Consider the following 22,211-nt stretch of genomic DNA (forward strand, 5'->3'; position numbering starts at 1 on the left):
ATCCTGTGATGTTTAGCCTTCATAAACACAGAGGGATTTAAGCTTTATGCTTTAAAATCCAGCGACGTTTTAGCCTTCCTAAACACAAAGGGGTTTAAGCTTTATGATTTGATTGTCTGCAGCACAATAAAATGACATGACTTTGCTTTTAACTGGGCCTGTTTGAAGGTTCACCAGGCTTTGCAGATGCTTAGCATACTCATCATAATTGTGTTCATACGTGGTTATGGTACTTCAAGCTTTTGTAGAACTCCCTATCCGACCGTAATGGGATTTATCATCGCTTGCTAAATTAGGAGAAGTTTTGTCAAGGCTTTAAAAAATATATATTATCTATGTTTAGAAGCATTAGAATGGAGATGCTTTTTTTTTTTTTTTTTTTTATTTTTTATTTATTTTTTTTTTTTCTGACAGAGATCTGTGCTGGTATTTTTATGCTAGGTCTTGAGAAGGTGAAGATGAGCAGAAGAGAACTCAGTCATATGAGATGTTCAGCTAGGTAATAACAGCCAGAGCTACGCCACCAACAGAAATACACAGCTGCATCCTCGTCGTGTTTCTGACTGCCAGAGCTGTATGAGCAAAGCACTTTTGTTTTAGAGCAGGTTTGGATGAGGAGGTGTGCTTCAGTGAGAGACTTACACTGTAACAGACATGGGTGCCTTCCCACCCAGGGCAGAATGATGTGTTGGACCCTTTGAATGTGAAGAAGTTTGGTTTAAAACACCACGTTCCTTGGAGGGTGCTGCAGTGTACTTCTGGGTGAGCTGACTTTGAGCTGGATGTGTGCTGTGCTGAATCTTGAAATCGTGCCCGTGTGAGTGCATTGAGGCAATAAAAATAGTGCTGCCATATTGAGTAAAACCACAAGGCAGTAATTAAACACTCTGTGTTAAAGTAGTTCATTGCGAATTCTCTCTTGCTGCATCATTGTGTATGAAGAGGTTTTACCCTCCATCAGTTTGTTGCTGCTAACCAGTAAAAGATGGCAGATGAAAGTGGATCGAGAGAACGTTATGGTTTCCTGTATGAGTTCCCTGCATCTATGTTTAATCATCTCAGCGTCCTTTTATCTCTCTTTCTTTAAATTTCTCAGGGTAAGTGCATGACAGGCATCTTGAATGCACTGCAGTCTAGGTTAGCATTGTGTCTCTGCCACTTTGACAGTCCACTTGTGTAATTCTGCAGGGTGAGGCAGCAGGGCTGAACTGCACAGCAGTGTACTTTCTGTCATGCAGACTTGGTTGTGATTGCACAGGCTCTTATTTTAGAGGTTGTAAGTATTGTATCTCATAAAGACCAAAATCTGGATGATATCAGTAATGACATGTTAGATGTTCTAACATACAAAAAACAAGGCTTTTCTTATGCATGGCTGCATCATCTGCTGATGCTGGCATGGTTTTGGCCTCCAAGTGAGTGTTTTCTAGAGCCTTCCAGAATTAGATCTTGGGGGGAAATAGTGTTCATTCAATAAGCAAGAAGAGTGCATGATAGCCTGAGAGGTTTTATGAAGTGACAAATACGCATTGCCCAAAACAGAACTGGTAGAACTGATGCATGTGGGAACTCAGCATGAAGAGAACCAGACCAAAAAGAATATATTCAGATGTCAGGAAAAGGTAGTTGATAACCACATGCCCTGTTTCTATGCGCTGTATTTAGCAAGTGTTTTGTAAAGATAATTAATAACAAAGGCTTTCTCTCATGGGTTGTTGCATAGGAGCTGAGGACCTGGTAGGTAACATATGATTTTGTCTCATATCTTTCATGATATTCTACAAAAACTTTTTTCAAGCTGATAAGGAAAGCTAACAGCAGAGGAAGACCTGTTGTCTTAAACACACTCTGGCCATTGCTTTACAGATTGTTGTGTGCAGATCTGAAGAATGCTTCTATAGGCAGTGCTTGGGAAGAGCTTCACTGTCTCCTCAAGCTAAATAGGTGATACAGCAGGTTGGGTGCTGCTCAGATTTCAGGGCATCCTTTAAGATATCAAAATGGGCCAGAGGTTATGGTTCCATGCAGATGTTTGCAATCTGCATTAATTGTATGCTAGATTAAAGAAAACTAAGGTGCAAGTCCTGCAAAAGCAGAGGGGCACGGATCATCTGCTTTGCACCTCTGCAGCACAGATATGGAAGTGCTGTACTTGCACCTTGCCCTGTTCTGTAGCATCTCCTGTAGTTTCCTTGCACTGACATAGCTCCACAGCTTCAGCAGAGTTCCTGCAGCTCTCCTTTTGATCTCTATCTGCTCTCTTAGTAATAATAATAATAAACACACACTCAAAAAAATGCTGAAACCATGCAAAGTGTTGATTATTAGTTCCTGTTCTCTGAAGAATAATCCACCAACCAGATGCCAAGTTTTCCAGGCTGGAGGGAAGCAGAGTTTCAGCAGCCCCCTGGTGTCTCCTGTTGGCCAGTCTTTTCTTGTCAGCTGCTGAATATGGCTTTTTCTGGTGTGATGTTTGGCACTGCTGAGAGCAGCTCCCCATTGCTGTTAAAAGGGTTTTGAATTGCACTTCAGGGCCATCTTAAATCCCAGCATATTTAAAAGGAACTAATTTAGATCTGAGTTACTTTTGGGAAGCCTACAGGGACTGTGGGCTCTTCTGAAGGTACCTGGCCAGGATTTTGTCTCAGATGTTTGAATTTAGTAAAATACTGCTTCAGATTCAGAAAACAGAAATGAAGGCAGTGTTATAAGGAGTTTGTTTTAGAAGTCCTTGGTTTCAAAAATGCTAACTGGATAATTTTTTTTCCCCCTTTCAGTTAACAAGCATAAGCCATGGATTGAAACGACGTATCATGGGATAATCACAGAAAATGACAACACAGTTCTCTTGGACCCCCCTTTAATAGCCCTGGACAAAGATGCACCTCTGCGTTTTGCAGGTAAATAAATAATCTAGTTTTATTTTTTAAGAAGTGGGAATGCTGTCTTGATGGCAAATACTGTGTGTTACTGAGCGTATTTTCCCTAACAGCAGTGTCATGTTTGTAGCTTATAGATCCTAGGAAACACCCATGCATGGACCATGGTTTTATTTGATATTTACAGCCATATTCACATGCCCAAGTGGAGAATAGTGCATATTGTAGATACTCTTTCAATTGCATGTGTGTTACTTTTTCTGAATTCCTTTGCATAGCATCTAACCTTTTCTTCAGTCCTCCAGATTCCACATTTCGCAGCATTGTTTGGAGTTCTGAAATGCACATTTCCTTCTCATTCCAAACAGTTTTGAGTTCTCCTAGAGCATTTGTCTTAGTAGACTGAGAAGACATTAGTAGAATTAAGATTGCATTTCCTTTCTGCAGCATTTGAACTTTTTTGGAAGTTAAAATTCAGGCCTTCTGTGATAAGTTTGTGTAGCATTTTGGAATTTTAGAAAATGTGAAGAAGAGGAAAACCTCTTCTACTCAAAGAATCACTGATATTTCACAGCTTGGTCAGTGTCAGAGAGCAGAGGTGACATAAGGGAACATTATTCTCAGCACTTTTTTTAATTTCAGAAATGTGAAGCTTGAGACTTATTTAATGATGTAATGTGTCTTATGGCTGAGGTTCCTTTAGCTATGAGATAGTGCTGGAAATCTGACCTCTGCTTAATTCTGGGAGGAATTGTGGAGGGAAGCTCAGCTCTTTTGAAGTTTTCTAAATGGAAGCAGGTTCCTGCATCTGGGAAGAGTCTGAATGTTGTGTAAGTGGGTTTGAGCTCGTCTTGCTGCTGTGCACAGTATCTTCAGTATCTTCTCTGGTAATGGAGTTTTTCACTGGTACTGGCTTAATACTGCCTGAGGAGATGTGGAAGTAAGCTGACTGTTCATAATCTTACAATCTCTTGTTAGATTAGTGGAGTAGAGTTGAAGAGGTCTTTTCTTGTAGGTGCTGTTCAGCTACATGAGCAGAGCATCTCTGGACTGAGATTTGCAGCTTGAATGATGCAGATGAAACATCATTCCTTTTGCTTTGTTTTTTTCTGATTCAGATCAGAGCACTAAAGCACAGATAGTATTGTTTGTTTGCTTGAAAATGATGAATCCAAGTCTTCTATCTCCTGTATACCTCAGTGGTGTAGAGCTGTTTGAAGGCTTTTTTCTCTAACAAAGCATATAGGAGATGATGCAAAAGCCATTTGCCAAATGTATGCTAACTTTTCGCTTTTGACATAGGACTGACAGCCAGCAGTTCTCTTACAAAATTCTGCTGTAGTGTTTGTTGTTTATTGGTGTTTTTTTTTTTTTTTTTCTGGAATCTACCATGCAAGAATATTCATTAACTGGATCCATTATTATGGAAGGGTGTTCCCATGGTTTGACAAAATAGTAGAAAACCATGTTTGAGAAGCTCTATCCAGCATCTGCAGGTATTTAAGTTAATTGTAGTGGTCAACACAGGCTTAAACTCTATACTTGCAGATTAGTTGGTTAAATAAATATTTTTTATGTCTGCCATGAAATAGAACAATACTTGAATCTGTCTTTGAGGAGCCAGATGTGGGAGTGGTGTTGAATCAGCATTACCAATTTTAGTTGGTGGTGTGGTAGCCACGTCCTAGGATGGAGAATAGTGTTGTTATTGTCCAGCAGCATCTATGTGGGTGTTTACGTGTGAGAAACCCATTAGGTTAGTGACAGCATGTTCTCACAGCAAAACAAAGCATTTTCAGGATTAAATGCCTATTTCAGCCCTAAGTAGTATATGGGTGTTGCAAATCAGATTTGTTCACGCTTCAGAAGGTTGGATATTTTAATTAACTATGCCTCCTAATTGAGCTCTCAACCCTTCTGAACTGTCTGTAGCTTTAAAATATTTGAAATAATGTTCTGCTTCACTTCAAATTTGAGCATGTCAAAACATCTTGAAAACAGTTCATCAAATGCTCTGTAGTACATGAACTGTGGGGCAAGGAGGAGGAATATCTTATTGCTTCACTCAGCTGTGGGTAGGATCCTTACACCTAGGTATGCAAAAACACTGTTGTTTAGACATCTACTTCTAGAATAACTTGGTAAGCTTTTGCATCTGAAACAATACACTTTTGAAGGCAGAATTTGATTTTAGATGTGCTGCATCTGTGCAATTCACAGAGACCCTCTGGCATCAGTCTTTTGTATTTGTTATGGATCTGCCTGGGAAGATGATGACCTTTCTAGCTCTTCACTGAAACTACTCTGTGTTACAAATTGAGTCATGCTGGAATTTGATCATAAAACAAAGGGCAACAACATTTTTTATTGTATGTTAACATAATTCATGTCTAAAGTCAGTTTAATGTTAGAAACTCTTAGTATGGATTTTCCATTCACCGTGCAAAATGGAACTGACTTTGTATTGCATTTGAAGCAAGCTGTTGCATCTGAATGTCTTCACGTAGCTGAGTGTGTATTGCTGAGGGTCTGACTTACTAGCCAAAGGTTTGAAGTGTTTCCTTTGGGGAAGGAAAAGTTTCTTGAGTTGTTGGTGCACCTGTCATAAGGTTCTGATTCCCCTGCCTTCCAAAACCTGGAGAAAAACACGTTACAATACACAGTTTGCTCTTACTGTTCTGGGACGCAAGAATTATTTTTGTGGGGGTTAGGAGTTTTTAACTTAGAGCATGAATACGAATAGAGCTTTGAAAATGGTTTTGCAGAATTCGAATTTGTTTTTTTTTAAATCAAATTAAATCCACCAAACCTTTTGTCTGCCTTTCCCTGGTGATGTGCAGTGCAGTGGGCTGGTGGGTGAGCACCACATTTCCATGCCGTGCTGCCAGCCCTTGTTTGGTTAGGGCAGGGAGCTGTGCTGACATCCTGTCTGCAGCAGGCCGGCGTGAATGCAGTGCTCAGCTGGATGGTGGCTGTAAGGAAACAATATGTGGAGAAGATGAATGCCACTGTGTAATCTGTGGATTTGATCTTGTCACATCCAAGGAGTAATTCACCAAACGCACATCAAATGCGGTGTGCAGCCATATCTGTGAAGTGAGATAGATAATTTTTCAACTGTAAGTACAGCTGAGTCAGAACACTGTGAAAGTTCTATCCCACTGACATGGCGTTCAGCTGAATGATTCCCAATGTATCAAATAAAAATCCAATTAGAGGTCTATCTTTATTCTCTTTACAAATGAGGAGAGAGAGAGAGAAATTCATTTCAGCAGTGAATCTCAGCTTCAAGGTGAAACCAGAACAAGTGACGTGTATATGTGACATAGCATGGAACCTTAGGGAGCACGTTTGCCACCAAATACCTTGCGTGGGACTGAGCTTGTTCACTGGAAAAAAAAATCACTGCAAAAAATTCTATTATCATAGAAAATCTTCACCTCTACCACATAAATATATGCATTTCATAACTGAGATGAAAAAGGAATGTCATCCATGTATGGGAGTATTCATCTGTAAGTTGTCTTATTTGTCTTGAAACAGTTCTAAATCAGTGTGTGACATTTTGGAGAAAAGAGATGGGAGCTGTGCATTTGCTTCTTTAGTGCACTTTTCCCATAGGTAACCCTGTAGCTCTTAGGCACTGTAGCTTGTACAGTTTGAAGTACTTTGCCCATGCAGTAATAAAAGGGATTTTTGTTAATCTCATTAGCGTGAAGTAGAAAATACAATTATGTTGGGTCAATTGTTGTTCTGGGAAATACCTGGAAGGCATTGATCTCTAGTACACCTTGAACAAAAGCTTTGTGCCCTAAAAAGCATCTGGAGACACATGGATATTAACTGAAAAGCTTATTTATGTCTTTGCTTGGAAGCCTGGATGCCTGAATGTCTTAACAGCCAAAACTGGAGTTGGTGCCTGAGCTGAAGGCCACTACAGGTTGTTATGAAGTGACCAGTAGTTAACCAGCCTCCCTTTGTCCCAGATGGGTAACTGCTACATTAACATGCTTCTCCCTCTTCCTCCCATACCAGGCTTTCTGCTTTCGTGTTCCCTTCATATATTTTTTCAGTAACCCTCATGTTTCACACCCAATGCGTGCTTCTCGAGGTTAGAAGTCCTGGAATGCACAGGAGATTTCTTGCAGGTGGATTGGCAGTTATCATTAACCAGTGGTGCCAGCCACACATTGAAGCAGCGTGAGATGTTCATGAATGACCCTATTGCCATATTAAAATCCAGGGTTGTATTTATATCCTAGGTAGAAATAGACAGAAATAAACTATGAGGGTGTCTCAGAGAGGCAGTATATGTGTGCATTAAGATAAAGACCTGATTATAAATCCAGGGGCTACCTGATGTGAACTTCAGGGAGGGCTTAACGAAAGCTGCTTCAGAAACTGGCTCCTTTGGAAAAGAAGGGCTACCTATCAGGATTCATTGTATTTCTTCTTAATGGTATTTTTGCTAGAAAGTTGCCTTTCAAGAAAAAGCACTTCTGTGCAGTTCTAGTGCTCCATCTCTTTCTGAGGACGCTCTGGAACAGAGAACTGGAAAACTGCAAGTTGTTGGAAAGATGTGAGAATTAAAAGGACCTTTGCCCAAGGTGATTTTATGGTACAAATTTGCTGTGCTATATTGCAATTCAGGTAGTCAGGAAAAAAATAATTAGTGTGTTAGATGATCTGTAAAAGGTGGTAGTATGGGGTTTGAACAAAATCATAACTGACAATGGAGTGAAGAACGTGGTTAATTATATCTTCATTAAAATTGTGAAGCCCTTCAGGGGGCCTCGTGCAGTCATCTTACACCAAATGGTAGAAAGTGTTGGTTGGTTGTTGAACCTGGGAAAGAAACGCACTGCTAAGAAAATGTACAAACTCCTCCTACTTGCCCAAATGTCTTCAGTTAAAGCTTTTACCATCATTAGGGTCAAACTTGAGTGTGTCCATGTTTAATTCAGAACTGTTGCAGCTCCCTCATGTTGAGTTTATGCAGTACTTAAACTTTGCAAATGCTGCAGCCTGTACTGATAAAATATGGTTTGGAAGCACAAACATCCAATGACTGTTTATTCTTTTTTTTAAATTACTGGAGATCAAAACAGGAATACGGAGTGGTTTTACTTTCAGCGACATGGAGGTTTCAGTAGAATAGCTAAAAGTTTGTTTTAAGTATCAACCCTGTCTTTAAATAGAAGAGTAGTGATAAATTTTGATGAAAATTCAACTTTATGGATAATTTCTCAATGTGAAATTTGGAACATTTCTTGTTTAGCAGCTGAATTCTTTAAAAAACAAGAAGCTTGCAGATAAGCCTGCAATTTAAACCTCTAACTTGAGAATTCTACGAATGATAATCTGGAGATAAAAGGTTAAATCATATTTAACAGAACTAAAACTCTAAAATGGTAACAGTTACAACAAATCACCACTGCAATTGTAAAAGATTTTTTTTTTTTCCAAAGTTTTTCTGTGTAATGTGTGCATCTTTGCCTTTTCCTTATTTGTTCCCTTTTCAGCCTCTCCTGTATTACTGACTTGGGTTTATCTTTTCTCCCTTTAGAGAGTTTTGAGGTGACAGTCACCAAAGAAGGTGATAAAGGGTTCTTTCTATCCCTTTTATGAATATTAACCCACTAACTTTGGTTATGAAATGGGGAATCAGCACTTAAACAGAAGATCCTGTCATGCTCTTTGTCCCATTTATTCTCCCCGTTCTTTTCTAATTTAAAATATATTGATAAAAATTGTTATGTAACCAAACCCTCGGTTAGAAATATCTGTACATCAGACATCCATTTGAACCATTGGGGTACATTATGTGGGCACTGATGATTTGGGGAAAATGAACATTTTCTGATGTTTTCACTGATAGTTTACTTTCTTTGGACATTGTTTTTTCATATGCTTGGTAAAATATATTGCTGCCAAAGCATTATTACCACCTTGTGTGCAGTATGCTGCTTCTAGTATGTATTTCAATAGCTTAAAATCTGAATCGAGTGCATTTTTAAAATGATTGTAGGTGTCTCTATGGTAGGAAAGTCTTCTTGGTACTGTGATACCACTGCAGTTATAATAAACTAGTATTTTATGTTGGTAAAGAATCCCTTTTGTAACAAGTTACAGAGGTAAAAACACAGCACAGCTGATCAAAGGTTGAGTGGATTTGTCAGTGCAGCTGGATCAGCAGGGGCTCAGTCCTCATTACCTGCTGACAGATTGACCCATCTGCGCCAGCAAGGTGACTTGTAACGTAATCTCAAGCTCAGACATGTTTTAGAATGATGGACAAGGAGCTTCACTTCAAGTGCATTAGGATGAAGAGATTGAATGGAAAGGAAAGCCTACCGAATTGTCCCTTGTGAGAGCTTTCTCGATTAAGAAGTTTGGTCTGTTAGTAGATAGCTGTTGAAATGGATGCCTGAGAAGTTGGTATTTCTACCTTTCTCATTCAGTAGTTTATTTTGATTCCCTAATTTTAGTCAGGTACATTGCACAGGAAGACTTTGTTCTTTGATCTGTTGACAGAATTTCTGTAATTAAGGTGCTGAACCTGTCCTTGAAGCTTTCTCATCCCTTGACTTGTAACTGTGCATTTTAACCTTTTGCTCTGGTCAAAATAAACAAGCTGCCCAGCTATTCCCAGTAGCTTGGCATAGAAGAGATTACAAGTGGCCTTGGCTGTGTGCTCTCATAAGTTCTACTCTTACCCTAGAGCTATCTCAAGTACTCCTGTGAAATGCCTGTCTACATTTCTCTTTTTCTCTTTTGTACTCCTGCATGAATGGATGCAAGTAAACGAGTTGCTTGGAAGGCAGACATATGCTTCTTTTTACTAAAGTTTCCCAGAAATCACCCATTTTAAAGCACAGTGCTCTTGCTTTGTCCACAGACCCTCACAAACCCTTGGCTGCAAACTATTTGGTCATTCATTTAAAAAAAGAAAAAAAGCGTAGTGATTTTGACCAGTTCTAACCTCTGTTGCTTTGAATCTGTAGGTGAGATTTGTGGATTTAAAATTCATGGGCAAAATGTCCCCTTTGAAGCAGTGGTAGTGGATAAATCCACTGGTGAGGGAATAATACGCTCCAAAGAAAAACTGGACTGTGAACTGCAGAAGGACTACACGTTCACCATACAGGCCTATGACTGTGGGAAGGGACCAGATGGAGCAAATGCAAAAAAATCCCACAAGTAAGTGAATCTGTGGTTGGCTGAGGGGAAGTTTGGTTTCAACTGGTCTCCTGTTCCTGGTGATTTATGTCCTGTGCGTTTGGAGTAATGCAAACCAAGTGTTAGTAGTGGAAGACTTTCATATTATGGCAACATAAATAGTAGCAAAATGGAAATGAACTGTTTTGATATCTCTAACTGTATTCTCAATGATACTGCCTTACCCTCCACATCTCTGAAGGCTCTTGAGAGCTCTTGAAATATTTAATATCTGACTTGAGTTGATATAAAGACTCCACATGGGATACCAGCTATGGACATTGTTTCAGAATTCAGTTTTTAAGACAACAAATCTCATTCAATAAGCCATGGCGAAGTGGAAGAGAATACATACTGCTATTGTTTCCAGCTGGCCTCACCCTAAAAAGCAAGATCAATAGCATAAGGTTCTTCTCTGCCTAGATTAAAGGATGGGAACAAAGCAATCTTCATCCAAAGAATAAACCACAATTTAATTGCTCTCAATTGACTTGCAAGTAACTGTATAACAACACCCTGGTGTCAACATCTGCCAGGCATGTGGAAGATTATTGTCAGTGCAAAGCAAGGACACAAACAGGATGAGGGCTGGTTTACCAGCAGTCATCTTGCTGACAAATACAGTTGTTATTCTATAGCTGTATAGATAAAGCTACTTCAAATACACAGCAGAAAGTTATCTTGTTAAGGGTTATACTGGTGGAAAATAGGTATTCCTGTTGAATTTCTATTTGACTCAATTTTACTTTTGAAGAAAGATCTGAAACAAAAAGATGGCAGTTATCATTTTGTTTAGTTGGCTGGAATTGCTCAGTTCAGTATTGTAGTACAGTTCCTTCTCACTATACAGCTGGAATGTATTTTTGTGCCTGTGCACAGGTTGGTTGAGATGTAAACTTCCATCTTGATAGATCCAGAACAATGTGTATAAATCTAAAATATGAGTTTTATCAAAATATGTAGGCTAGAGAAAAGGTAACAAAAGTAGAATTGGGAAAGTTCCTAATAAAAAGGCAGCCATTCAATCTCTTTGGTAAATATTCAGAAATACCTTATCTTAGGCATCTCATGTAAGTGCATGAATGATAAATAAATAGTTGAACTGTCTGGCACACAAGTGGCCAATCTTCTGCCTTTCTGAGCAGGTAAAACACAGCTTCCTTGGTAGAGGTGTGATGTGTGTGGTTGCCAGGTGATGCAGTGTTCTGGCTGTGCAGATTTCTCTGTAGTGAGCTAAGACAGCTGAGGTTGGTGAAGCTGTCATCACAGCGTTGCTCTGTGATCCAGGACTGTGTTCTGCAGTTTTTCTTTTGCCATGGAAGAATAATGGGTTCCTAAAACCTGTACCTGTAAACCACTGTTGCTGTTCCCTGCCTTGTGGCTGCTCCTTTAGTCAGGAATACAAGCAGTGTTTGCTACAGAAAGCTTTCTGTTGGTGCAATTAGTTGGGTATACAGGATAAAAGAAAACCTTAAAGATACTTTTTTAACATAAGCGTTTTAAGTCTTTTGCTTTTACACAAGGACTGTGAGATTGGGCTCTTTATTTACATTTCAGATACTTGTCACTCTTCACCTTTTCTTGACCCAACCTGGTTAGGATTGTTTAGCTTACTGTATATGTGTTACAGTGCATCTTGCTACTGCAGTTTTTTTTCATTTAAATTGTCTAATCTATCAGTCCTATATCCTGGAAATAAATCAGTTTTCACTGACATACAGCACCCAGAGCCTCATTATGAAAAGAAAGCTAATCAAAGGCACTTGACTGAGCTCTTAGTCTAAGACTAGTCATGTCTGTCATTTTTACTCACATGAAATAGAAATTAGATGTTTATATCACATACTCTGACAGCAGAAGAGAGCTGAAAGAATTGTACTGCTATCAGAACTAAATGCCTGTTTTGTCACAGCTGCACTTTGTTATATTTCTGGAAAGTGGCAGCAGCTTAGCAGTTGCAATATTGGTTATCTAATTTTAAACAGCAATAGTAAACAACAACTTGGAACTAAACAGAATGACATAGCAACACATGGGGAAAATAGTCACTGCTTTTCCAGTTAGATTTTTAGTCTTGTTAGTAATTGGTGACATCCCTCAGGGAGCTTAAATTTTAGAGTAGTTTCATCTGTAAATGAGAGTTCTTTCAGACTCCACACAACAATGGGAAATCTGCACTGTAAAGAAAACTGACTTTGGTGTTTTGTTTCCAGAGCAACAGTACACATTCAGGTGAATGATGTTAATGAGTATTCTCCAGTGTTCAAAGAGAAATCGTACAAGGCAACAGTTATTGAAGGGAAGAGGTATGACAACATCCTGAAAGTGGAAGCGGTGGATGCAGATTGCTCACCTCAGTTCAGCCAGATCTGCAACTATGAAATTGTAACTCCAGATGTTCCTTTTGCTATTGACAAAGATGGTAAGAATGTGATGCAATACAGAGGGGGAATTACTGTCATTCACTGCCTTAGGCATAGGGCTTCAAATTGATCAGCACAAAACTGCAGCAACCCTGCTTTAACCCTTTCCTATGATGCAGTTAAATGGACATGTTTATAATAAAAAGTGAGATGTCTTTCAGTACATAGTATAGTCACTGTCTACTGATGAAAGGAGCAGGTAGTTTGCACCTTTTGTTTCCTATAAAATACTTTTCAAAACAAACAAAGAGAGCTGTATTACATTTTAAACCAGCTCTTAGTAAGCTTTTTTTTTCTTTTTTTTTTTTCCCCGTAATTTTCTTTTGCTAAACAGCTTTCAAAAATAGGAGTCTGTTAGCGTGCTTTTTCCATCTGAGATGCTTACTTGTGGGTCTGAAGTTTACAGTGTTATGGGTATTGGGTTTGAAGTGTAGTGTTTTGTTTAGGTCATTTCCATTCAGTCTGTGATCTGTGGACTATTTCCAGGGGTCCAAGGAGCCTGACTAAGCAAAACAAGACAGTTTTTATTGGGCTTTAGTTTGAATTTTTGGGGGTATTCACATTTCTAAAGCTTTGCAGATGAAACAGCTAATCTGATAAAGTTTACTTACCAGTTTCCACTTGTGAATAGTTTGTTTTGGAGTAATGCAATATTAATAATTGTTATACATATATACATATATTATATAATGCAGTGTAATATACTATGATGAGCCTGATCAGTATATGCTTGTTGTTCTGTGTATTTGTACTTATCTTCTGGATGTGTGTAATTTTAAAATATCTGGACCTTATGCCTAGCATTGAAAGCACAGGTAGTGAAAGTCTAATTCATTTATCTGTTTGGCTTCTAAAGTCTTGTTACCGGTCTGAAGTACACAGATGGTACCTGTATGGATTTAACACAGCAGTGACCCTGAAATATTCATTTCTGGAATATCACTTTTTTTTTGTTGCCAGGTTATATAAAAAACACAGAAAAGTTGAGCTATGGCAAAGAGCATCAGTATAAACTGACAGTAACTGCGTATGACTGTGGGAAGAAGAGAGCTGCTGAGGATGTATTGGTTAAAATTAGCATTAAGCCTACATGCAAGCCTGGCTGGCAAGGTTAGTTTGAGCTCCTTCCTATCTGCTTTGCCAGTGCTTTCAGTTAAACAGAAAGTGAGTTTTTTTTAATGTTGTTTCTTCAAATATTTATACAGGTTGGAGCAAAAGAATAGAATATGAGCCTGGTACTGGTTCTTTAGCACTCTTCCCAAGTATGCGTTTGGAGACATGTGATGAACCAATAACCTCAATTCAGGCAACAGTTGAACTAGAAACCAATCATATTGGGAAAGGCTGCGATAGAGACACCTATTCTGAGAAATCCATTCACAGACTCTGTGGTAAGAATGCTTCTGTTATGATAAAGTGCTTATTATAGGCTGAACATTATGTTAAAAGACGTGCAGTCTTACTAGTTGGTGATCTGAGAGGGGATGCTTGGCTTCAGTGTGGTGTTCTTATGCAGGCCTCTTCAGCTGGGTGGATGTTAATCTTACAGTTACCATAGTGACAAGAAAAAGGCATTATTTTCATGGGTGTGAGGGACAAATGATATTACTGTAATGGTTCCTGAGATAAGGGCAAAGTAAAGTTCTGCATTTTCAATGAGATCAGTAAGCTACCCAGAAATTAAGCAGAAATGGAAGACATTGTAATATTAGATATGTCTAATGTTAGTGCCATATTATTCAATAGGAGAATTGCCTGATATGTGATGGTAATGCATAATACTGACAGTTGGCACTGCAAAACTAATGCTCATTAGAAGCTGTTTGATATGAAGCTAGCTGTGATCTTTCTAGTCACTACCTTGTTTTCATGTGAGCATTTTTACTGCAGGTGCTGCTTCTGGCACAGCTGAACTGCTTCCTTCTCCAAGTAGTGCTGCAAACTGGACGGTAGGACTTCCTACTGATAATGGTCACGACAGCGACCAAGTCTTTGAGTTTAATGGCACACAGGCTGTGAAGATTCCAGATGGTGTTGTCACAGTCAATCTGAAAGAACCCTTCATGATTTCAGTGTGGATGAGGCATGGGCCTGGAACCAAAGAGAAAGAGACAATTCTTTGCAATTCAGACAAGACAGGTTTGTCAGTACATCAAGTATGAACAGTCTAATTGGTTGAGTTTTGTTTTTATGTACTGTGGTAGCATATGTGGAAAACTGAAGTGGATTTCTCTAGGTTTTTCTTGGAAGTGAAAGGAAGTGGGCTGCAAAGCTGTTCTTCACTGTACTTACCTGTAGAGATGTGCACATAAATTATCTAGCCTCAGCTGAAATGAGTCAGGCTTGTTTTTCTAACTTTATTTATGTTATGCATTTCATTTCGTCATGGTAGGTGTATTACTCCAGCAATCCACAAATAGCCTTATTCTTGATACTGCCAAAAATCCTTAAGATATACATATCAGCTTTAGTGACAGCATTGGCTGCAGTATGTATTTTTTCTAGGTGGAGATGCTGTCTCTCTTAACGTGTCTGATTTGCTTGTGCATTTGTTTATCAATTACTGGCGCGTTTACAAAGGAATATTCAGAACTGATGTAATACTAATACTAATACTTAAAGGAGACAATGACAATACTTGAAACTCTTGTGCAGATATGAATCGACACCACTACACCCTGTACCTGCACAACTGCCGCCTTGTTTTCCTCTTCCGACAAGATCCTTCAGAGGGAAAGACATACAAGCCTGCAGAATTCCATTGGAAGCTAAATCAAGTAAGTTTGGAATGCCTGGTAAAATGACAGAATGCAGTGAAAAAACATGGGAGCCTAACCTCTCTAATAACATAATTATTAACAAGTATTTTTTACAACTCCAGACTCCTGATACCAAGTTCCGTAGCACCCAGTGGTGTTTACTTTGTGGTGAGTGTCAGGGATAGAGGCAGCTATACCTGTTCAACTTAATTTTGACTTGCTACTCTAGTGCTTTCATTCAGTCCAGTGGGATGCTCATGAAATAAAGTCCAAGCCATTGTCCTGAAAGGCAGTGAAATGTGGATTTATGCATGAAAATAAAATGCCCAACTTCAGCTGTCTTGTCAGTTATCTTCACTAAATACACAATAACACAATGCATATAGAAACAGGGGACATGAGCATTCCAGTTTGTAACAATTACTTCTGAGCTTGCAGCACTGTTGCAGATCAAAGTGTTTAATGGCATCACAGAAGAACTTCTTAATACTTCTTCACACTGGCATAAAGTCTGTAACATGTTACACATTGCCAGCAGTAGATACACATGTTGTAAATAGCTATGGGTCAATTTGCATAATTAGGTATTTACTCCACAGAAATAAAGTAATACACATCTTAGGGATGCACGTACTTTCTTCCTGTTTGGGATGAGAGTTGTCTGTGTTCTTCCCGTTCATCTAATCTTAATTATTTTACGTTTGAAAGCAGGTGCTATAATACCAAGTCTTTTCTTTGGTATTATTACCATTTGCAGAGTTTATTTCTGTGAATTAAGGATATTGTGGTCATGAAGAATGATACAAAAGAGACTGGATATTTTATGTGCTTTTTCAGCCTGCTGGGTCTCAACAGCTACCTGACATGGGTTGCATTGTAAGATAGCATGAAATATCCTACTGTGTTCTGTACAGGGCAATGTGTGTTGTTTTAATAGTAAATGTCCACATGTGGACATTTGCAAAATGTGCATCAGATCTGGTTATTCAACTGCAATCCTTCTTTTTTTTTTTGACATTAAAAGAATTTTTAATACTTTCTTTATTTAGGTTTGTGACAAAGAATGGCACCATTATGTCCTCAATGTTGAATTTCCTGCAGTGACTCTGTATGTAGATGGTGTTTCATATGATCCTTTCCCAGTGACTGAAGATTATCCGCTTCATCCTTCGAAAATAGAAACTCAGCTAGTAGTTGGGGCATGCTGGCAAGGTAACTGCTCACAATTGTTAATACATTTAATTAGTTGGGTTTTTTTAAATGAGATCTTTGTGGTTAGCCTAGCAATACATAGCTAATCTTTCTGTTGCATGAAAGATACCTTCTAATGTTTCTTGCTGAATATTTTTGGATATGATTTTTGTTATCTGATATTTCTTCTTGGTCATTTTTTCCACAAGCTGGTTTGTTTGTTTACTAGCTGAGTGTGTGTATGAATGACAAAGCTACTCACCAGGTAGCATTACACTGAAGAAGTTCCTCTGGTATGTGTGAGGATGCAGATAGGTAACTTCTCCTTAAGAACAGTTGTGAGGTCTTTTTATGGAGAATGCTAATTTCATGCAGGTTGAATGGCACGTTTTAGAAGAAGTGGTCTCATAAATCAAAGTGGAGCCAGTAGACAATTCAGCTAAAAGCAACACAGTGGTGCTGTCTCTTGAGTATTTTATCAGTTGCTTATAGAAATATAATAAGCATCTGCTTTATTACACGCAGACTCTGGTTAAATGACAAAATTCTGCAAGCTGTAAAATGCTGATTCATATTCTCTAGTTCTTGTGAAATCTAATCTGCAACCCTTGAGGAAAAGAGGCAGCAGGCATCTGACTGTGGAGCACTGATAGCTGATTGCTGGAGAGCCCTGTAACAAAGCTCTTATTTTGCAGTCCTGAACTGAAATGTTTGGCTTGCTGACTAAATTACATCCTCAGTGCTATGAATTCATCTTCTGGGTCAGAGCAGTGCTGAGTCATTCCTGTTTTATTGTAGTTCAGAGTGTAGATTGTAGTTGCAGTCTGCCATAGTGCAGAAAAATAGCTTGTGAGTGACTGACAAATGGAAAACTTGGGACTTTTCTATTAAATGAATGGTCTCAGGTTTTATAATATCTCTTTTTTTTTTTTTTTTTTTTTTTGAATGTTAAAGGTTTGAAGTGTGAATGGAGGTTAAATTATCAAAATATTTTCTCCATCGAACTATAGTTGTGGGAAGTTCTCTATCTTCCAGCATTGATGTCACTTTAGTGTTAAATTCATTTTGTGGTCACTTTGAGTCAGTTATTTTCCCCATAGTTCATCTCCTGTTCTGTTTGTAACTTTCCAACTATCTGTTCTGGCTCCTGGGGAAATTAGAGTGGCTGGTTTTCATGAGACTGGGAACCAAGTTGTAGCTGAGTGTATAGATTGTGTAGTGGCTTCTATATACTCTGCATCATAACAAAAGCATTTAATTTACAAACTTCTGTGCTTTCATACTGGCAACATGATATGATTCTTTAATTTCTTCTGACTTCACTCTACTTTTTAATAACAACAGATTGAAACAGGAGCACTAAAAGTCTGGAAGACAAGAATTCTTTGGTCTGCCTTTTTAAAGGTTCCACCAAAGGTCTGATTTGTAGGGAATTAAACACAAAAAGAAAAAGAGATTTGACAAAAGAGTGAAGTTAGAGCACGAGGCCATGAACTTTGCCTTACAAACATTGTTAAATAAGTCAGGCTGCCCAAACTTATCCATACAGCACACCTCTAGGTGGGGAGAAATTGTGTGCTTTTAACGTTTATTTAAGAAGGTTAAAAGCTGTTTTGGGGGTGGGGTTTTTTCTGTTTTGGTTTGTTGGTGTTTGGTTGTTGGTTTTTGTTTGTTTGTTTGTTTGTTTTGCACACTTCCATCTGATAAATTGACTGATCAGTACATAGGATAATATTGTTATTATTGGAGGAAAGCTGTCAGTTGTTAGAGCTGCATCTCGTTGGTGATCAGTAGTAAATTGTCTTGTCATGAATGCTGCTTCTGAGGAGCAGTGGTGGTGTGTATTTTCTGTGACCCAAGAGAGAATTTGCCGAACTGTAACGATCTGGTCACTTCCCTCTTGTCCTACTCTTTGTCTTGCTCTTCTACAGAATATACAGGAAATGAAAATGACAATGAAACCCTGCCTGAGACCTCTGCAGGTTGCTGGAGTTTTTTCCCTACTGTTTTATTTCATTTTTAAGCCAAGACATTGCTTCATCTCACACACAGCATGAAATGCAGGCATTGCGTTTGGGCCATTGACCTTCACATAATCCTCTCCTAGGCTTGTTTCTTCATTGTGCCTTTATTTCCAGAGCTTTACCAGCTGATTTTTTTTTCATTGTTTCTTTTTTTTTTTTCCCCAACCAGTTGCACACCCATGTACAAATTTGCCACCATTTGATTGCAGTGAAGTGGTGTAAAATAAGTTGCTGATGCAAAATTTATCTAGCTACAATTCATTTAATCCAGTTTTGTTAAAATAGAAATACACCTCATCCTATATGTGTGTACATATATGCATGAAGGTATGTTTGTGCATAGAGTCATTCTGTAGTTTGGGAAGGATCTTTGAAATTGGATAGTCCTGCTTCTTACTAAACAATTTCATATTTACATCAGATTGCTGATATATAAACAATTCCCTCTCATAACTGACAGTGGATTGGATACTCATTTGATGAGAAAAACCTTCTGCTCCCAGTTTGGTCTGGTTGACTTCAGGGTTTTATTTTCTTAGACATTTATAGTTCAGTGGATTTTTTGTCTTGAGTCAAGGCAAGTTTGTTCTGTATAGTTTAAATATCCTGAAATGGTCTAAAGAAAACTGAGATGAGATTTCTAGCTGTGCATCATGTTTTTGGCAAGGATGTAATTGAATCCAGGAGCTAGATTCTGGAGCTGTGCAAGTCTTAACTGGAACTAAGATTTGTAACACAGCAATTAACTACTGAAAACTTCTGAGTTACGTCAGGGATCTTTCATCGCCCAGAATCTTGAAAACAAGCTCAGACGCCTTTATAAAAATCTCTTAGCTTACCAAGTGATGACTCTGAAGTACGAATTTCCAGGTGGAGTCCAATGGCTGCCAGTTACCAGTTCACTTGGTGATCATTTGCTGTAATCAAGAAAAAATCAAATATGTCAGATGCTTAGAAGACTGCAATTAATGTGGATGTGTAAAACAAAGTGACTTGAGTTCAAACTCCTTGCTTTAATTCCATGCAGAGAAGAAGGCTTGGTTAGAGAGGATTCATTAACTCTTAGATATCTCCTACAGCATGAGCTAGAATTGTTTGAGTTGGAAGGGACCCTTAGAGGCCATCTGGTTCAACTGCAATGAAGAGGGATACCTGCAGCTCAGTCAGGTGCTCGGAGCCAAGTCCAGCCTGACCCTGGGTGTTTCTAAGAGCAGGGCACCCACTGCCTCTCTGGGCAGCCTGTACCGCTGCCTCACACCCTGAGTGATGCTATGAAGTTTATTTCTCTCCTTTGAGTGTAAATAGAGCCTGAAATGATTGGCTTAGTCTAGAGAGTTAACAGCTAGAGGACTGATGCTGTTGGCTCCTACGAGGTAGGCACTGCTGCATTTATAGGGAAAACTCTAGTTGGAGCTGGTACCTCATTGTGAGAATTCAGGATTCGGTTCGTTTATTTGGTTCTGAACACCACCTCGCTGTATGAGCAAAAGAAATTTTTGTTATGGAAATAACAGTTCAAGATGGTCACACTGTCATGTTTTGAAGGCCATGTGCATGGTGAACTGTTTAATTCTTTCTTTCTGCTTGAATGTAATGACAAGGTTAACACCCGGAATGGATGAAAAACTAACATGCATGTCTATAATGTGCTGTAAAACACAAAGCAAATTTGTTATTTTGCAAAAGAAAAATGGAAAAGAAAAAAAAATCAACGTCTTTAAAGATTTTTCCTTTCTTTCTTTCTGAAGGTGGGGAGCTCCGCATGGCTCAGTTCTTCCGAGGCAATCTGGCAGGTTTGATGATTCGTTCTGGTAAACTGGAGAACAAGAAAGTGATAGATTGCCTGTATACCTGCAAGGAGGGACTGGATTTGCAAATTGCTGATGGTGTTGGCAAAGGCGTGAAGGTAAAGTCGCCTGTTAATGAAGGGGACTATGCATGTTACTCTGCTGATAATAGATGCACATTTTGCAAGTAGTTAATTAGGGGCATTCTAACTAAAATAGGCTTGCTTAATTGTGGCACGTTGCATTAAAATTACGTGAAAACTAGCAAATCTTTCTAGTATAGATATGATCATAGCAGAGTTTAAAAGCAGAAGTTATGGTGTCCTCTGGAACTCGAGGAAAGAAATTGGGTATTTGAAAGCCTCTGTTTCACCAGCTACACCAGATAGAGATTCTTACCAAGCAGCTTAGTAGAACTAATCCAACAAAGATATCTTTTATTTTGAATTGTTATTATTTTTCATAGTAAGGTTTCATGAACAAAGCTAAATTTATCTTTCATGTTAGCTGTCTGTCTTACTACTTCACATCAGAACTGATGCAAGTGCCTAGATTTTCCTTCCTGAAGGAGAAAATACTCAGCGTATTTGACTGGAAGAAGGAAGTGAAGCCCATCAATAATGTCCTCACTGCTTTGAATACAGATGTAACTATCCCAGCACTTACCTGAGTAAACAGGGCTGAACTTCTGTTTTAATTTCTGTTTCCCTTTTTTTCCTCTCTTCTGTAATTTCAGATCCACATGAACCCTAGTCAGTCAGCAGTGACCGTAGAAGGGAATGACATTGACAGAGTTGATAAGGCCATGCAGCACATTTCCTATCTGAATTCTCGCCAGTTCCCCACACCTGGAATCCGGAGGCTTAAAATCACCAGTACTGTCAAGTATGTTCTAGTGCTGCAATAATGCTTCTCTGCATGGTGATATTGAGGCCTGAAAAAATGTTGACATATCTCAGTTCTGCTACATGAAAGACTTCTACTGTATCTACTGTCACATTTGAATATGGCAGCTATTCCCAGTACTGCTCTTTTCTTCCTAAGAATGTAGTAAGGAAGATGTAAGAGATGATTTATCAGTGAGAGGACATACCCAGTGTCATGAGCTTCAGTAAAGTTGTTATCTGTACTGAGTAAAGTTGTTATCTGTACTGTTAGTCGTAGCATAAAAAATGGGGCAAAATGTTAAATGTAAGTAAAAATTAATTGTAAGATTGTTCCCTTGCTGGGGAATTCTTCCAACACGTTGATGAATTTATCTGAGACTCCTGGGTCTGAGATAGAGCTTTTTTAATTTATTAAGTAATTACTGTGCGTAATTGTGCCTCCCTTTCAAATAGCTGCCTTGGATGTGTGTCTGTATCTCATAGGTGTTTCAATGAAGAGGCCTGCGTCTCTATTCCTTCTGTGGAGGGATATGTAATGGTCTTGCAACCAGAGGAACCAAAAATCAGCCTGAGTGGCATCAACCATTTTGCACGATCTGCTTCAGAGTTTGAGAGTTCTGAGGGCATTTCCCTCTTCCCTGAGCTTCGCATAATAAGCACCATTACACGGGAGGTGGAGCCAGATGGAGATGGGGATGAAGATCCTACAGGTAACATCATTTCTGCTCCTAGCTCTTGCTTATCCTTATTCTGTTCTGTGATCGTGTTGGAGGATCTTCCTCTTGCAGAGCAGCATGGATTTCTCCTGCTGTAAGAATCTAGTAGGGGAAACAAGATGTGTATTGCTTGGGAAAAAGTACAGGTATTCTGCTCTGAGCTAACAGAAATTTTCCTGGAAATGGTAGTAAGTCCAGGCCATGCAAATAATCCCTTATTTATCATTAGACCTTGAATACTTGGTCTCTTTACTTCAGGCCCAGATCTTAATGTTTGATTTGAAGAAGAGTTCTGTTTGCATGGGATATTTTATAGTGTGTGGACTC

General features: G+C 38.8%; 1 protein-coding gene across 5 annotated transcripts in view; it reads left to right on the forward strand.

Moving 5' to 3' along the window:
- CLSTN1 (calsyntenin 1) overlaps positions 1-22,211 on the forward strand; it is a 35,154-nt gene that overhangs the window by 6,058 nt on the left and 6,885 nt on the right. For 2 of the 5 annotated variants that reach the window (XM_042831687.1, XM_042831689.1), the window contains exons 2-14: positions 2,778-2,900; positions 8,446-8,475; positions 9,884-10,079; positions 12,311-12,519; positions 13,481-13,630; positions 13,726-13,911; positions 14,411-14,659; positions 15,176-15,297; positions 16,329-16,491; positions 18,402-18,452; positions 20,243-20,400; positions 21,018-21,166; positions 21,652-21,878. In XM_042831687.1, coding sequence (XP_042687621.1) covers positions 2,778-2,900; positions 8,446-8,475; positions 9,884-10,079; positions 12,311-12,519; positions 13,481-13,630; positions 13,726-13,911; positions 14,411-14,659; positions 15,176-15,297; positions 16,329-16,491; positions 18,402-18,452; positions 20,243-20,400; positions 21,018-21,166; positions 21,652-21,878 — 2,013 coding nt within the window. The remainder of the gene's footprint in view (positions 1-2,777; positions 2,901-8,445; positions 8,476-9,883; positions 10,080-12,310; positions 12,520-13,480; positions 13,631-13,725; positions 13,912-14,410; positions 14,660-15,175; positions 15,298-16,328; positions 16,492-18,401; positions 18,453-20,242; positions 20,401-21,017; positions 21,167-21,651; positions 21,879-22,211) is intronic. The other 3 variants (XM_042831691.1, XM_042831690.1, XM_042831692.1) reach the window with 3 other exon arrangements.

Source organism: Centrocercus urophasianus, unplaced genomic scaffold, assembly GCF_019232065.1.
Source record: "Centrocercus urophasianus isolate 14NV4802_14NV808 unplaced genomic scaffold, USGS_Curo_1.0 seq_36, whole genome shotgun sequence".
In the NCBI taxonomy this organism is placed as follows: Eukaryota; Metazoa; Chordata; class Aves; order Galliformes; family Phasianidae; genus Centrocercus; species Centrocercus urophasianus.